The sequence below is a fragment of the Herpailurus yagouaroundi genome, unplaced genomic scaffold (assembly GCF_014898765.1).
Source record: "Herpailurus yagouaroundi ecotype Mexico unplaced genomic scaffold, PumYag 142, whole genome shotgun sequence".
Lineage (NCBI taxonomy): Eukaryota > Metazoa > Chordata > Mammalia > Carnivora > Felidae > Herpailurus > Herpailurus yagouaroundi.
The window spans coordinates 29,294,247-29,312,725 of record NW_024412397.1 but is presented as its reverse complement, the minus strand read 5'-3'; the positions used below and the strand labels follow the sequence as shown (position 1 = coordinate 29,312,725).

Genomic DNA, 18,479 nt, shown 5'->3' with positions numbered 1-18,479 from the left:
CAATGCTCTCTCCCATGAGGGGTCACCCATTCCAGTCCCCGAAGCCCTGTGCTCTCAGGCAGGTTTTGTGGATTACAAATGCTGCTAGATTAGTCTTTGTTGAAAGCTTATCTAATATACTTGCTCATGTATGCTATTTCTGGGATTGTTTCCATAATCCTCTCAAAACCCAAAAATGTCTGAGAAAACGTCATGGCTCTTTTTTCTTTTTCTTTCTTTTTTTTTTTTTTTTTCCTAATTGGTTTTCAAATTCATTGGATGGCAACTAACAAACAGTACTATAATCTAGAAAATCCTAAATTATCTAGGGTTTTCAAGACAGCTAAATAGTGACAATTTGAATTATAGAGTTTCTAAGTGTCATTTTATTACTTTTAACATAAACACTTGAGTAGCAAAGTATGCCCAATAGAGGTATGATCGAATGAACTTTAACGAAATGATGTGGACTGAGACTAATTTGGATTGTGAACATTTGCATGAAAATGGGTACAACGAAAATGACTTGAAATCAGTTTGTTCCCAAGTGATAGTTAGTTAAATATCCACTTGCTAATCCTGTTTATGGCTTGTTCCCTGAGCATGTCATAATTTGAGCAAAGAATTACCTGCCCACCCTGTGTCCACAGGTACAAAGACGACATATCAGTGGGTTTTTCCAAAGGACCTGTTATCCAACAGACCTCTGACGGCTCAGCATTCCAGAGGCATGCTATGGAAAGGCACACCTGCATCTGTTGAATGGGAGCATGACATTGTTGGTAGAGAGCACCGAAATGGGGGATCCCCATCAGACCCGGTGTGCTGTCCCCAGTTCAGATTGTTAGCTGCCAGTTGGTCAAGCATATCATTCTACCCCAAAGCCCATGCTCTGGTAGATTTCTAGATTTTCGCCCGAAGTCTTTTTATTTTCTCAAAGGAAAAAGAATTTAAGTTGTGTGTGGTTTAGGGGCCATTAAACGTCTGACTTTGGCTCAGGTTGTGATTTCACTGTTTGTGATTTTGAGCCCCACGTTGGGCTCTGTGCTGCCAGCTCAGAGTCTGGAGCCTGCTTCAGATTCAGTGTCTCCCTCTCTCTCTGCCCCTCCCCTGCTCATGCTCTGTCTCTCTCTCTCTCAAAAATAAACCTTAAAAATTTTTTTAAATATTAAAAAAAAAGATGTTTGTGGTTTAAAAAACATTAACAATAAAGAAGGCTAGGGAGTAAAAGTAAAAACTCCTTCTTCTTCCTCACCAATCTTGCCTGTGCCCTCCTTCCTGAGAATAACCACTGTTAACTGTTTGCGTATATCCCCTTGTGGGTGACTCTGTATGTATTTTACCTGGGTTATATGTGTGTGTCTAACTTATCCCTGACACGCCTGCATTTCTCTCAGATGGGCATACTATACACGTTTGCTGCCCTTCCTGATTTCTCGATGGTCATGCCTTGCAATCTTCCTGTCATAGGATTTGATGTCTGTCTACCTCCACTGTCAAAATGCTATGAAATATAAAATCCAAGGAAGCATAAATGGTATTGTTATTTGCAGCACAAGAGGGGGAGTTTCAGAGGGCGGGATGGAGAATAGGAGGACGGTAGTAGTAGGGTAAATGAAAATGTCATCATGACTTTCTTCCTCAGATGGTTACAGGTGGGTGCTTTTTCCAGGTGTGATACTAGGGCCTGTGCACCCTCAATGTGAACTATGCTGTCGGCAGACTAGGGTGGTGTGGTGGACAGGTGTTAGAAGACGACCAGCTGGGCCAGGATGATCCATGGGTCCAGGATTTAGCATCTGCTGCTTGCAAAATCCCAGCTCTGACATTAGGGCTGTGTGCGTTTATTCAGTTTTCTCTTAAGCACTCAGAAATGTGTTTTCCTCACCTGCCAAATTAAGCAAATAGTAACTTCCGTGCTACACACTTCACTGGGCTGCCATCAGGCCTACCTGAGCTGGCCTTACTGTGGTGGTGACAGAATGTTTCTCTGGGAGAGGGACTGAACAACTCAAGCTGGTTGGGTTGGAACCAAAGGGTCAAGAACTTTGTGATAAAGCCTCATTTGTTGCTGGCGCTGTGGGTGGCAGGTAGCCTAGAAATGAAGAAACTCTGTGTAGATGACCATTGGATCAGATACCCCTAGCCTCTGGACTTAGGCTTGGATGAGTTGGAGAGTCACCTTTCTGCAGCCAGCGCTGTTGAAGGAGCCCAGAGATCCTTGGTCAAGTCAGAGAAGAGAGCAGATTTGCCAGCTGATTTCAGTTGCCCTGAGGAAGCAGCAGGCTACAGTACTGGCCGTAGTAATTATAGGAATAATAAATAGTAGCAGGAAGCACTTCTATGTCATGGACTGTGTGCCAGGCACTGTGGTAAGCACTCTACATTAATTGACTCAGGGATGCTCTCAACCACCCCTGTGAGGTTATACTGTTCTGCCCCGTTTGTACAGGTAAGGAACCTTAAAGCTTAGAGAGGTTAAGTAACTCGCTTGTGATCGCACAGCTAAGAAATAAGAGAGCCTGGATCCGATCCCAGGAAGCAAGGTTCCAGAATAGCTCTTACAGTTTGTTATAGGGTAAATGTCCAGGCCCTTTTACAGAGACACCTCACAGGGGTTCTTTTCCACATCACAAAGACATGACTTATGATGCTTATTAGGACCAGAGACCCCGAAAAGCCCGCAAATCAACTTTCACTCAGCCTGGTGACTGTCGTCACACACCAGACCCCATAGGGCATCTTCTGCTGTAGCAGACTGACCTCTCATCTGAGTCAACTTCCTCCCCAGCCATAACTTAGCATATGCTCTTCTCGGCACTGAGAAAGCCATTCCCTCTTCCTTGTGCTTTAGCGTGAGCTCTGGAACTTCTCCCCACACTAATCCCTAACCCCTTAGCACTCCCCAAGCACCAAGGATGAACAACGCACAAGCCTGTCTTTATGCGTTTCCCAATTTTTCCTTCTCCTTTAGTCTGGCCTCCCCAGCCAGGTGCGATGAGAAGCTAGGGTGGGGCCTGCTTCTCCCCTTCACACCCCGCACACAGCACAGCCTCTGTGAAGACGCGCTCTTTGACCCATGGAAGACAAAGGGTACCTGCTAAATCCTACTGCTTCGTTGGACCTGTGCCCCCACTTCCAGGCAGCCAAACTGGAATGTTGTCACCACTAATCTCAGCCACAAAACCAAAACCAGTCATGCTGCTAACATTTTTTTTAACACGTTCTAAAATTTCATTCTTGTTGGACCAGAAGGAGGTCAGATGATTTAACCATTTCCTCAACTCACTTTCAGGTTTTCTGTTGTCTGTTTTCCTGTTCCTTTCAAGTAACTGAAAGCTTTGGGGTTATTATCTTTTAGGAATGCCAAGTCCCCACCTAAAAGTGGACCAAACGGCACCACATAGCAAGAACGAGGGCTCCGCGTCCACCATGATGACCAGGAAGAAGCCAGCCGCAGTTGACAGTGTTGCAATCCCACCAACCCCAGTGTTATCTCTCCTTGCTGCTTCTGCAGCAACGTCCGATGCAGGTGAGCACTTCTCAAATGCTTTCAGTTCATCCCCGTGACAGTGGGCATGGAGAAGGAAGGCCCACTGGGCGTGTGCTGTTGCATATAGGTTCTCTGTGTAGTCAACCTCCCACAGACACTGAGAATGCTTCAGCACTGGATTTCAAGTGGAAGGAAAGGAAGGAGATGAGCTCAGGACCTGGGGGCAGAGGCCTATGAGTGGCAACTGGATGATAGCAGTATTAATTATTTTTTATCAAGCCTTAGTAATTCCTAATCTCCACATCAAGGGCTTTACATATGTTATCTCATGTAACTCATGAAATAAGTCTGTGAAATAAATACCTATGTCCTCATTTCAGAAGAGGAAGCTAAGAGTCAAGAAACTTGCCCCCAGACACCTGTGGGCAGTTAGGATTCCAACTTTGGTCTAGTAGCCACGCTCTTCACCACTGCATTTTATTTGCTCCCTGGCTCACTGGGGTTGAGAGATGGCAACCAGAGTTTCCCCAAGGCCTTGATTCATCCTACCCCGTGATGTCATGAATTCCTCATTAGCCACCAGACTCCTCACTAGCAGTTGATAAAATATAAAATCTTTATTCAGGCATCCCAGATGCTCTGCCTTCCTCTGCTCCCCACATAATCTCCTGGAAGTGCCTCCCTGTTCCAAGAAGGCAGGCCTTGGACTTGGCTTAACACCTTTTTTGAGGACAGGCTGCCTCTACTCCCATCCCCATCTCCCCATCCCACAGAACTTCAAAGCCCAGCCTCCTCTGAATGCACACAGCACCCAGTGTCTGCACCATGCATTTGCTACCTACTCAGAGACTGCAGAACTGTCTTCCCTTAACTTCTTCTCCCTCACAATGAAATTGTACATACCTCAGAGGTAGAAGCCATGATTTAGGTTCTTGCTATCTTCGTGGCACACAGAATGATGGCACATTGTGGAATTGATGCATTGGTAAATGTTAAGCATATCATAGTATTTAGAAATGCCTATTATACTTAGAAGCCCAAAAGGAGACTCTTTAGTGATATTCATTCTAAACTCATCTTCTAAGTGACCAGGTTGCTTTGAACAGAGAACTCAACTTGTCTTCATACCTACCTCCTTCATGGAAATTATTGGTAATTAGAAAATGCACCCAGTTGAAATAGCAGTAGGAAATATTTGGAGTGACATTTCCCAAATTGAGTTCTGCAAAGTATTAGTAGGTGTTTTGCGGTAAAAGCTATTTTTATAGTTAAGCGAATATAGGGAAGGCTGCTTTATACCTGCTTCTCTTCCATAGGGCTTTTCAGATCCTTTAATTGATCAATGTGTACTCTGAGGTTCCAGGAGGGAGAGACACCAAATTTCACAATCTTGTCTGACTGCAAAACCCATTTTTCTGGCAAGAGCTCTTAATATCTCTTGGAAGAGCTGTTCTCCTCAGCCGTTTGAGAAATATCGCTTAGAAGGAATGGGATAGTCTCTTAAGTGTGATCATGAATCTACCCACCTTTCACACGCTAGGTGTGAAGTGAAAAGTTCTTGGTGGAAATGCCAGGTAAATGATGGCTGCAGTGAAACAGGAAGAGGTCAGAGGGAAAGTTGTAGGTGAATGAGGAAGAAGTTATCTGAGACTTGACAGATGGTGCTACCTTTGCAGGAAAGCGTCCAGGCAGAGGGAGTGATGTGGACATAGTCCAGGACACGGGAGCTGGTGTCAAGCATGGAACTCTGAGAAGGGATCACTTGGCTGGAGTGAAAGATTTGGGTTGGGGTCTGCACTATCCACGCAGATAATTACTTATGCAACCTTGTTGGCTAAGCTCTGGAGACCTCCCTTCATGGATTTAGAAATTAGCCTGTATGTTTCTGCCTTTGCTTGCCAAGCACAGATATTTCCCAGGGGCAAAAGACAGGTGGTCCGCCATTTTTCTCCCCTCCGCTCTTTCCATCCAGAGTGAGAGAATGTGTTCTTGGGACCTCCTGCTTCCACGGGCTTGCCTCCTCTGTTTGCATTCAGTTGTTTACAAATATGCCAAAAAGGTGTAGAAACCAGGTGGGTATTAAACTTTTAAACCTGCCTCTCTGGTAATCAGAGCTGAGCCAAAGCTCTCGTGTTTCAGGATGCGGGAATGGGCTGTTTATTTTTGGCAGTGCTAAAATGAGACCCTCGTGAGAATTTCACAGATTTGGTCCATTTCCGGGTCTCAGGCTGTGAGGCAGAACTTTGGGGAGAAAACCAGCCAGAGATTTCCCCAGGTGCTGGAGGCCAGACCTTCCTGAGATTCCACTCCCCACAGATAAATGGATTCCCACAAACCTGAGAGAGTTAGGGTCACACAGCCTGGGCTCATGTCCAATACCCTGTTTCACATGTGATTCACACATGATTGCTCCCGAGATTCAGAGATCTGCCTGAGGTCATGCAATTGGATTAGAACCCAAACTTCTTGATTTACTGCCTGATTTCCAGTGGAATCTCACTTCTATCACAGGCTCAACATTAGAAAAGGCAGATTTCTTTCTCCCTAATTATGGGCCCTTACTTCTTTTAGGGAATAGTGAGGAAAAACTCATCATTTGATGTTTTAACTATGGGAAAGCACACAGTAGAAAGGCAGTAAATAGTATCTTGGTTTGATTTCATTTAGTTGTATGCTTCTGCATTAGTCATATATATTTGTGATGAAACAATTCGTTTTTGTTTTCTTTAGAGTCCCTTTTTTATCTTTGGCCATAAGCAAGGGAATTTAGACATACTTCTGGCCCATTTTCAAAAGGTCCTCCTTTTCACAGAATGGTTTTGAAGATCCAGACAAGGGCTGAGGGAGGAGAAAGGAAAGGAGAATAAAACTAAGTGTCTTAGAAAAAAAAAACTAATTTGAGAAATCCTGTATTGAGATAAAAAATATATATACTGAAAGAATTCAATTAATTAGAAATTCCTTTCCTTTTAAAATAATGAATGCAGGGCGCCTGGGTGGCGCAGTCGGTTAAGCGTCCGACTTCAGCCAGGTCACGATCTCACGGTCTGTGAGTTCGAGCCCCGCGTCGGGCTCTGGGCTGATGGCTCAGAGCCTGGAGCCTGTTTCCGATTCTGTGTCTCCCTCTCTCTCTGCCCCTCCCCCATTCATGCTCTGTCTCTCTCTGTCCCAAAAAAATAAATAAACGTTGAAAAAAAAAAATTTTTTTTTTTTAAAAAATAAAAATAAAATAAAATAATGAATGCTACAGGGTGCTTGGCTGGGTCAGTAAAGCATCCAACTCTTGCTTTCAACTCAGGTCCTGATCCCAAGGTAGTGGGATTGAGCCCACATCAGGCTCTGCACTGAGAATAGAGCCTGCTTGGGATTCTGTCTCTCTCTCTCTCTCTCTCTCTCCCTCCCCCTCTGCCTCTCTCTGAAATAAAAATAATAACAATAAATACTAACCTATCTAGTACAGGCCCCTGACACATAGTAGACACTGAATAAGTAATCACTGAGTGAAATGAATCATTGTGAGACGGTAGCTGTGTACTTACATAGCACTAAACATGGTGGGAGACATCTGAGAAAAACATGATCCATCTTGGAAGTTAACAACCAAATGGAAAACATTTGACGGACATGTGGTAGGCTCTTGGTAAATACTTGCCAAATAATTAATCAGTCTATAGTCCTAACAGTATTTTTTCAAATAGGTGATCTTTGTTAAATAGGGGGGGGGGGGACATTTCTCACCTTATTTTATCAACATTATAATGTGGGAGAAATGCATATGGTCAGAAGTTAAAAAACATGTCTTTTCTAGCTCAAGTGTGTGTGTGGGTGGATGGGGGTGGGGGTTAAGGGGGAGGGTGTGTTTTGTTTAAGGCAATTTTTAGCTTCTCGGAGTCTGGGAAGCATGCTGATTATGAAGTTATTGATTTGGAGGAAGAGGCAGAAGACGAGCTGCGGGAGAGGGAGGCCAGACTGAGAACATGTCAGTTTGTGAGCTACCGGGAAGGAGGGATGGCCGTGGCTGCCACCGGTGCTCCGGCAGGTCAGCCTTCGTGATCAAACTGCTCAATAGCTATCGATCAGCCACAGTCCCCTGCCACAGTGAAGGGTCTGATTCAAGGGAGCACTGCGTCATTATTGTGAGTAATTAGGGCTAATGCAGTAAAGGCTTCAATAAAGTTTGTTCAAAGTGATGCATAATTTGAAATAACTTCTATTGCGCTGTCCCAATCATGATTTAATAACCATATCAGATAATCCATACCTCAATAAGTCAGGCTAATTTTTCTGTTTCCCTACATATTGAACTAACTTCTCAGGAAGGTCATGCAACGTGTAGAAAATGTGTGATTTCACTACTGAAACACACCCCCTCCACCTTTGTATTTAACATGAGACTATACTATTAAATAGATTATAATCTATTTATAAACTCTATTTATAAACTCAGTAAAACACCAATAAATTCTCTGTAGTCCTGCACCTGAAAGACTAGTCATAATGGTGGAAAAATGCGCAAGCATATCCATTGTGCCCGTCTCTCTCTTTCTCTTTCACACACACACACTGATTCACACTATATATCCTCTCATCTTAAATCCCAGGAGAAAAAAAAGATGTGTTGTTATCACGGTTGTTATCATCAAATCTTAACTGTTCAAGGTGTGGCTGGGCTAGAGCTAACAGGAGAAAGCAGAGGAGCAAAGCTCCTGGTTTGTATCTGTTTCCTATCAAGGCTAATCCATTATTCTCTAAAACTGTGTGATCTTTGTTTAAAAGTACCAAAACCTAGGGGCACCTGGGTGGCTCAGTCAGTTAAGCATCCGACTTCATGGGTTCCAGCCCTGCATTGGGCTCTGTGCTGACAGCTCAGAGCCTGGAACCTGCTTCAGGTTCTGTGTCTCCCTCTCTCTCTGCCCCTCCCCCACTCATGCTCTGTCTGTCTCTGTCTCTGAAAAATGAATAAGCCTTTAAAAATTAAGAAAAAAAAAAACCTACCAAAACCTAAGCAGAAATATCAGGTGGGAGGACGGGTAAAATAGGTGAGGGGGATTAAAGAGGAGTACGATTGCCATGATGAGCACCAGGTCTTGTATGGAAGTGTTGAATCACTATATTGTACACTTGAAACTAATATTACATTGTTATCTAACTGGAATTTAAATAAAAACTTTAATAATAATTACAAAATTTAAAAATAAACTACCTATAAAAGACAAAAAAATAAATAAATTTCACAAGTGTATTAAATGCTTAGACATTTTGCTTCTGAAGGCAAAGACTGACATTAGGCAAGCCATTTAACCAACTATCAGCCCCATCAGAACTGACAGATACCTGTAATCAAGATGCAAAACCTTAAGACTGAAAAGTTACCTTCATTGGGGCACCTGGGTGTCTCAGTCGGCTAAGCATCTGACTCTTGATTTTGGCTCAGGTCATGATCTGGCAGTTCTTGAGACTGAGCCCCGCGTTGAGCTCTGTGCTGGTAGTATGGAGCCTGTTTGGGATTCTCTCTCTCTCCCTCTGTCTCTGCCCCTATCTTGCTCACACTCCCTCTTTCTCTCTCAAACTAAATAAATAAATAGATCTTTAAAAAAAAAAAAAGAAAAGTTACATTCACAAATAAAAGAATACATTCTTAATTCTAATGGAATTAGAAAGAAATCCAGTATTCTAGTGGCTGGAGCAAAATAATCATGAAAATTGCTTCTGACCACCAAATTCTAGCATTTCTGACTTTGCAGTTAACCAACTGCTATCAATGGAGAGGATCCCAGAGTAATGAAATAATATTCAGATGCAAAAAGCAACAAATTCCTTTGCAAGAATTGTAAAATTATTTCTTTTATGTGCTTTGAACCTACGTAGAATCATCCTCTGACACTCCTAGCCAAAATAGTGAATCAATTCAGCCAAAAGCCTTGTCTTTCAAACAACCAAAATAGAGCAAATAAATATGCAAGTTAATAGGATTTGGAACATCTAAGGGCTATAAGTATACAAACTGAAGAAGTCTTCAAATTGTAAAATAAATTCCTATAAGGCCAGATTAATCACTTAAAATATACAGTAGAAAAACTTCAGAAAAGATGTAGAGAAAATAAAGCTTTATTTTTAAAAATCAATTGTTCGGGGGCACCTGGGTGGTGCAGTCAGTTTAAGCGTTTGATTCCTGACCTTGGCTCAGGTCTTGATGTCGCAGTTCATGAGTTTGAGCCCAGCATCTGGCTCTGTGCTCTCAGTGTGGAATCTGCTTGGGATTCTGTCTCCCTCTCTCTCTGCCCCTCCCCCACTCATGCTTGTGCACACGCGCTCTCTCTCTCTCTGTCAAAAATAAACATAAAAATTAATTAAATGTCATTTAAACATTTAAATGTCATTAAAAAATGAATTCTTCAAATTGCCTGAAAAGTGCTGCCCATGGGCCCATGTTGAAGCACCACAGAATGAGTCTGTTTGCCTGGAGACCTCTACTGAATGTGAGGCTCATGAAAAGCCCCCTCCCCTTGGCTCTGGGCCATGAAGAGACCCAGTAGGATTGGAAACTTCTGCGCTTCCTTGAAGATCCCATCACACCAAAGGCCTTCCGAAAAACCTCCAAAAATTATTTTTATTTTTGCCCCATAAGGAAGAAACAAGCCCTTTTCTGATTTGATACAGACCTCTAGAGCAGCTGAGCTGTCCCCATGGCCAAAGCTACAAGCGTCCTAGAGAAGCACCAAACACTCCAGAATCTACCCTCTGCCTCTTCTGCTCCAACCACATCTCCTTAGAAATGTTAGCCAGCACCAAACTCCTTGGGAATCCTACAGTAAGAGTGTGATTTTCAAAAAACTAAAAACTCAGGTCAAAAATTCACTCAACTCTTTAATGAGGAAACCAACATGGTGATAAAGCTGATCCAGAGAAGAATTAGAGGGACAGGACATTATAGGAATGTAAGCACTGAAGAAAGAACATCAAGCGAGATGGCTCAGTTAATGTCCTAATGGGCAATAAAACCATAACCTCTGGGCTTATCTTTGCTACCAGTCAGAAATCATTTGCATATTTTTTGAGCAAAAATCTTCAAGTTAACATATTTCCTGGCAGAGTCTGGGCCTGTAATCAGTAATGGGTAGCAAATGCAACAAAGCTACATTTCCCTAGGTAATTAATCATGGGGGCAGGCCTGTAAAATGGTACTCTAGGAATCCAGAAAGACATGTGCCCTTCCATTTGCCTTGTTTCTACGTTTGGCCCATTTTTCTTCACACCACACATGGGCCATGCACTGCTCTACTTGAATGCATATATCCTTGCTTCAGATCATCTACACTGAGATCTCAGTGCTACACTTAACAGCTGGCTGATCTTGATCCTCAATGCTCACATCTGTAAAATGGAGGAAAGCATACTACCTAGTGTAAGAGGATTGTGGTGAGGAATAAACGAGATAGCCCTTGTGAAAATCTTAGCAGAGTGCCTGGCACATAACAAGAGTTTAGCAAATGAGCACTGTTGCCACTTCTGTGGTTGCTATTGTCATTGCCATTAAGTGATTATCTGTTTTCCATGCGGGATGTTCCCCTCTCCCTTCACCCACCTTTCAAGCCATATAGATGGCTAATTCATTACCATTCTTCAATACAGAGCATGGTGACTTCAACTCTACGAATCCTTCCACATTTTCTGTATTCCATGACCCCCTGTTATAAGCCCATTGATAATTGACTCCTGTATTTAATATGGTGTCTGTGCTCATGCCTGTGCCCCATGCTGGACTGTCCCTTCCCCTATTGTCAGATACTACTCAACTTTAAAATCCCAGTACCTAGCACCCAGGTGGGCAAACAATAGATAATCATTAAATATTAGTCAAAATGAACAGAACAACAACTTTTTCCTGCATAAAACCATCTGGTGCATGAAAATACATACCTCAGAATTCTATTCATTCAAGTTGAGAGACAATGATTTCCCTTTATTTTCCATTAGTACCAGAAACAGCAAACCATCCAAAGAATGGTCAGCAGAAGCAGCTACCTGGAAGGGACCTCCAGGGCCTCCAGAATCTTTTGTTCAGTAATGGCAGACCAGGTCCTGGGTAATCCACCAAGATATTCACAAGGCAAGATTATTTTCAAGTTAAAGAGTCAGCCTATATGGCACAGTATACATAATACACGAGTGTGTTTTTATTCCGAGAGGAGAAGGAGGGACTTGTACACGTGTCTCCCTTCACTCCGTTCTTCTATGATATTTGGGGGATGAGCCACTCAATGGAAAGCTAGGCTGTAATTTAATTATTTTATATATAATAGTCTTGCATTGTGCCCAGAGTGTTGGCTTCCCAAGAGCAACAATCATATTTCCTATTTCAGGTTTGCCCCCTTCGGTGAGTATCAAGTATCTCATAAATCCCCAGAACCTTGTGTTGTTATATGGGATGAAAATAAGAGAAGCAAAAGCCAGGCTGTTGAGCAACTTGTAATCATATTTGGGTGTCAAGAACCTTGCAAGGTGCTGGGTACATCGTAAATACTCAATAAACATGCCTGGACTTGATTTAACTATTTTCCCCCCCTCCAGAGTTGAGATTTTAAGAAAGACTGAAGGTGTAATAACAGGTTTGAAAGTGCTGTGTCTGTGAGGAACTTAACTCAATTTATCTTCTCTGAATGCTTCATACAGATTATGCTTCCCAACCACCTCTTGCCACAGTCAGACCCTCTTAAAAATAGAGTAATGATAATAATACATTTTATCTTCTTCCCAGTGATGGTATCATTCACACCTCCATTGAAGCCCAGTGGGAGGTTTGGCTGTGAGGCATCACACGCAGGGGGAGTCAGGTGCGATTATTGTAATGAGGACACCGTGCTCAGCGAAATGCGGGAAAGAAAACCTCCCATACATGAAGCGATTTCTATTAAGATACTCATTTTATATCAAATATTCAAGCTCCTCTTTATAAATCGAAGAGAGTGAAAAGAGACTCTTCTAGGGGGAGATTTTATGTGGCCAAGAACGAAAGGGCACAAATATTTTATGATCAGTTTTGAGATGAAAGTGGTGTGCCTGCCTCATTCACGGGCTCTTTCCATTTCCACAGGTCTAATTAGATTGTTGGTTTAATGGTGGCGAGATAATTTAGTGGCCACTGAGAGCAACTGTGTTAATGAGAAGGGGGGACAGTGCTTTGGGTTTCCTGTAATTAATGGAGAGTTTTTGAAAAACTTCTTGGTTCCAGTGAAGTTGGCATACTGTGCCCAGCTGTTGAGAATGGAGGCGAGGTCTTTCCTGCTCCTTGCTGTGGAAATGGCCTCAGGCAACGTAGAAGAACTGTGTAATGACTGTCATTAAGAATGATCTTTAGTGGTCCAGGCAGGCTATCGTCTGTCGACAGCCGAGAAGAGACAGAGAAAGAGGGACAGGGAGAAAGGAGGCAGTGAGGGAAAAGAGAGTAAGGATTATAAAACAGACGTGGCAGACAGACAGACAGACAGGCTGACCGCACTATCCCTCGCCGGTCAGCCCCCTCCATTCCACCTTCGGGAGCAACTAGAATAATGCCGCAGCATCCTCCCGGGGAATCTCCTTCTCTTGTTGCATAAACTGGAGTCCGACCAAACAAGACTGGGTTAGACCGCATGGAAGGGCTTTCCACTAATCCCTTCATGGCAGAGATAAGAAAATTGAACCCAGAGAGGTGAACTGAACTACAAATCCGGCCTGAGTAGGAATTAGGAAACCTGGACTCCTGGCCACCACATGGATATGTAGTGGAAAGTGGATTTGGAATTCAAGGACCAGGGTTATCATACAGCTTTTCAGAACTTACTAATTCTCTTAGTTAAGTTGCTGAGTCTTCTGAGACTTGGGAGTCTCAGTTTCCCCATCAGTGAAATGGGAAAAGTGATTTCTGACCTTTAGGCCGTGGTGCAAAACAAATGAAATGGCAGATGAAAACACCAATCACATATTCAAAACAATATATCACTATATCTTGACCCCTCTCATGTCAAGAATGAAGTCATGCCCTGTAATGATTTAAGCATATTAAGTCATAATTTAGTCATGTTATGATTCAAATCATAACATCCATTAACTATCTTTAGAATTTTTTTCCTCACTCACTGCTCCAAATACCTTTATATCTCAGGGCACAGTCAAAGCCTCCCTACCCATGAGGGTGTTAAATGCTATATCAAGTTCATCTTACTGGAACTTTTGTAAGGCTTTGTTACAATTGTCAAATATTTTTTAAGTATCTGCCACACTGATACATAGACGATTAACTCCTGCCCTAGGGAACTTTCATGCTATTTGGGAAGGCCAGACTCTAAAACATGAGATGACCAAAAAAATATTAACAAGTGAAGAGGCTGAATAACAATCTCAGATCCTAACAGAGATATCACTGAGCAATGGATAAGTTATGAATTTCCAACCAAATGGTACTAGAGGAGATTGGGGGATATGGTAAAATAATCTGGGAAGAGAAGGACTGAAAGAGCTTTCTGGGGATGGATTGAATTAAATAAGCAGATGGGAGCAGAGGGACAGGTTTACAATGTCTCTGAGATAGGAGTATGTGTGGAAATAATGACCAGTGAGGCTGGAAGAGAGATTTGGGGTCAGAATATGGAGAACCTGAAATTCTAGAATGAGGCACAGTAAACCTTCTGAGAGGCAGTGATCGCAAAATAGCAGCCATGGGCCAATAGCTATCTGCAGTTGTACTCTGATTGGCTTACAGGGGGTTATACATTTTTAAAAACTCAGTTTGTGAACAACGGATTTACCTAATAATCAAGAGTTTTGGCTTTTTGAAATTCAGACTATCTGGTTAACTTTGGGCTCAGGTTCCTACCTGGCAACAACTGATTGATACAAAATAACCTCAGCCCTGTTAGATGGGCTATATTCTCTTTCATTTCTTATTCCCCCGGCCCACCCCACGCTTCCCCCGATCTTCCTTCAGGGTCCTGACCAACTTCACTCATTATACTGGCAGCCTGGCCCCCTACAGGGAGCCATCAAAGGCATTTGGACTGGACAAAGTCACAGGATCAAAACAATGTGCAGGAACTCCTAATCTAGCAGAAGTAGCAGGAATAGTCTGTAGTAACATCTTGTGTTATTTAACTATGGAATTTGGAGGTTGGAGGAGGCCTTTGAGATTGTGAAATTGAGAGAAATTTGGCACTCTGATGCAGTCAATAGTAGAAAAGTAACAGGGAAACCCAGGCTTTCTCACTCTATCTAGCTCCCTGTCTTCTTCACTTTCTTAAGGAAATATGGTTTGAAACTGGCTTTGAAATAGGGCAGCCCTTGCTTGCATCCTTCAGTCCATCACTTCTAAGATGTGTGCCCTTGGGAAAACGATTTAACCTCTGAGGTCCCGGTTTTCATCTCTGTACAGCAGAGGCAGTAATGTTCTCATGTGGTTGCGACCACAATTAAATGAGGATGCATGTGAGATACTGCAAACTGCACTGTAGGTTCCCCCAAAATGTTCATTTCTTCCCCTTTCTCTTTCACATGATAGCAGGAATGTTACCTTGTATCATCTTACCTGTAAACTCCATGGTATGATACAAAGTTGTTGTTACCAAAGTAAATGTTGAGTAAATGAATAATCAAAGACGCTGCACACCTCCCCAGCAAAGAATGAAAGTCCTTGTTCTCCCCTCCCCTCCCCCACCCAGGGCTCCTACAATGTGACATCTGTTACTTAAATGTCCTTTGTAACTAACTCTGTTAGTGTTTTTTTTTTTTTTTATGATGTCTGCTTTTGAAAGGAACACAAGGAGAGAACTCAGTGGCTTCCACCTGTTGAATCCTCTTCCCCAGCAATTGTTACATGTTTCCTTGATAGCGCTTTCAACTAAGAGAGACCAGATAGCCTTCTCACAATAATGAGGAAACACGCCATGTGCAGTTTCAAAAGACAGAGAGAAGGTACTAATGGAGGGAATTTCAACTGTTCAATGATCCCAGCAATGTCTGAACACCCTGTGTGGCCTGGACCCAGGGCTTGCCCCATAAAGATGAGAGAGCTGAGAACAAAAGAGAGTAAGCCTGATATTACCTTTAAATTCAGCGGGGGATGCAGGCCAGCCTCATGCAGTGTTCCTGGGTTGCGAGGTATAGTTTCAATGTTCAAAAACACTCCTCCAAGGAATTTTCTTGCCTTCCAATACCTGAAGATATTTTGAGAGGACTTTTCTTATTTTGAAAATCCAGGTTTGTTAGTGCCTAAATATTAAGCCACAATCCTGGTCTTTGTCTCATGCGTGTTGCCAGAGTTAAGTGATTTGGGCTTTACATATGGAAAGTTCATTTTGTTGTGTAATTAATGGGAAGCAGACTTTGGGAAGCTGATGATCCAAGCCCTTATTTATATGAGAGCATATGTCTGTGTTCTGTTTATGACTCACTCTCTTACTCCGCGCATTGTAACTTGGGTTTGTTTACACTAACTTTTCCTAGAATCCAAGCCACATGGTATATGAGCCAATAATTTATGGTCTCTAAAAGGGAAAGATGATGAATGAGCCTTTTCCTCTTAAATTGTCAAATCTTAAACTGAGGAAGAAGTATTTGCTGTCTTGAGTCTGTCCAAGCTTATATTTGGAAAAAAAAAAAAAAAAAGGTAATGCAAAAATTAAAAAAAAAAAAAAACACACTACTGGCATAGTGCTTAGAACTTGAATGTATAGGTATTTGCCAAGACAGCATATGACCACTCCCCCACAATATACCATTTAATTCTGATCCAAATGTTCAGCAATGAAAAGACCATTCATCCTCTCTCTTCCTGTCTCTCTGTCTGTCTTGTCTCTCTGTTCCTCTCTGTCTCTGGCTCCTATTTTTGATGGTAGCTAAGTAAAATATAATACGTAAAAATGTCTCCCTTTTTCAGGAGCCCCATCATGTTAATCAATCTGTGGGCTTAAATGTTCAACCTGCTTTTCTTAAAGGCACTTAATAAATTCCAAACTTATTTTTGTCATTGAATCTGCATGTCTATGGAGTGGTTTGGATATCAGTGTATATTTCACAGTACTTCAGTGCTATGGTCATAGCTTAGATCCTTCAGACAGTTAATGGTGCTCTGAGGAGAGTAGGGAACAGCTGAAATATGTGAAGATCTAATTTAATTTACAGTGATTTGGATCCCCTTCAATAAATCCTTTCATATTTCACGCACAGCCTTTACAAAACAGACAGTAAGTGTTGGTTTAGGTCAAGTCACATAGATTGATTTCAATTCAAGTAAGTCAGCTGAACTCTGTACTGGTCACATGGGGGAGGAAGCCATGGAATGGCGTGTCTAACACAGAGCCTGGCACAGAGTGGGCTTAGTCAATGTTTCTTCCAAGAATGAATGAGAATGGATAAGGCATGGTCCTTGTTCCTTAAGAAAACATAATTTAAAAGGAGAGAGAAATGCAGATTGATCCCATAATCTTAACACAGGACAGACTATATGAAATGCTGTCAGAGAGATACAAGCAATGTAGAGGGGACCAAAAAGATTAATATTGAAATGAGAGTCCTCGGTGGCTTTTAGAGGAATATCCAATTAAACTGCATTCCAGCAGAAATTAGAAGGCACTGGATGCATACTGACTATTGTTTTGTTTCTTCTTTTTTCTTTTCCTTTCTTTTCTTTTCTCACTAGGGCAGGAGAATTGCCTGTGGATAAAAGAAAAATGTAAGACTCCCCATCCCCACCCAATCCAACATCAGATGCAATATCCTCTCTCTCAGAAATAATAGAGTTGGGCACACACCTGTAGGCAATGCAAATTCATTCTTTCTGTAGCACATCCATCATCTACTGACCAGACACAAAAATACGTGAAAGTCTAAAGCAATGGGTATAAATTCCTGGTTGTTTTTATGATGAATACAGGGATGTGTGTGTGTGTGTGTGTGTGTGTGTGTGTGTGAATGTGTGTGTAAATTACCATTTTTTTTTTGGAAAAACTTAAATAAAGAGAAAAGCAATAGCGTATATTTGGGTCACACGAATCATGCCCAGAAGGAGATAAAGGGACAGTTATTAACTCTGAGGGTATTCAAACCCTCTGTAAATTTTACAAATCTGGGCAGTCTCTGAGAAAACAAAATTAAGATTCAAAACTTTCATAACAGACTAGAACACTGGACGAAAACCAATAAAATAAAACTTTGCAGATTTAAATAGAAAGCTTGTATTTAAGCTCAAAAACCCATTCCACACAGCAATGGCCACGTTTGGTAGCAGTTTATATGGAAGCATTTAAGGGAGTTAATTGAGCTTCTATTTAATATGAGCCAACAGTGTGATGTCGCTGGGGGAAAAAAAAACAACTTTGCAGGTTTTATTTATTTATTTTTTATGTAGTTCTCATTAACGGAAGTGTAGTAGTGCCTTGATCACAGAAATTAATCAACCTAATCTTTCTGCATAATCATTTCATACTTGGAAAATCAGTTCAATCCCAGGCACCAAAATTTAAGATGAGATTTGACAGACACTAAAATCTCCAGAGGAACAGGATCAAAATGGAACATAGTCTAGAATTCATTTCATATGAAACACAGATGAAGGAAGTAAGGATGTCTTACCTGGAACAGAGAAGACTTGGAGGTATATGACTTTTTAATTTTTTTTTTTACAAGTAAGGGTCCTGCCAAGGAGTCAAGAATTTGTCTAGAAACACAGAACTGAGGAGTGCAAAGTCTAGACTAGAGCCTTATTCTTACAACATCCCAGGCGGTGTTTTCTATCAGATCATAAATAACAAGCCTGAGGATTTAAGTAAACAAATGCAATTATTAAAACTAGGAAGAAAAATAAAGCACGGATACCTACTATTTGACACAATTCCTAAAGCTCTAGCATGGTCAACAGGATTTATTTTATCTGAGCCTAAATATTAAAAATGTAAATGTTTTCATGAAATCATATTTGCCACATTCTTTGTTCCCTGTTTTTCTTTTCTTTGTTTTTTTTTTCAAAATTTAAACA

The 18,479-nt window shown here is 41.8% G+C and overlaps 1 protein-coding gene across 3 annotated transcripts in view; it reads left to right on the top strand.

Moving 5' to 3' along the window:
* Window positions 1–18,479, top strand: part of SETBP1 (SET binding protein 1) — a 379,355-nt gene that overhangs the window by 343,838 nt on the left and 17,038 nt on the right. For 2 of the 3 annotated variants that reach the window (XM_040478948.1, XM_040478950.1), the window contains exons 5-6: window positions 3,341–3,511; window positions 17,145–17,177. In XM_040478948.1, coding sequence (XP_040334882.1) covers window positions 3,341–3,511; window positions 17,145–17,177 — 204 coding nt within the window. The remainder of the gene's footprint in view (window positions 1–3,340; window positions 3,512–17,144; window positions 17,178–18,479) is intronic. The other variant, XM_040478951.1, reaches the window with a different exon arrangement.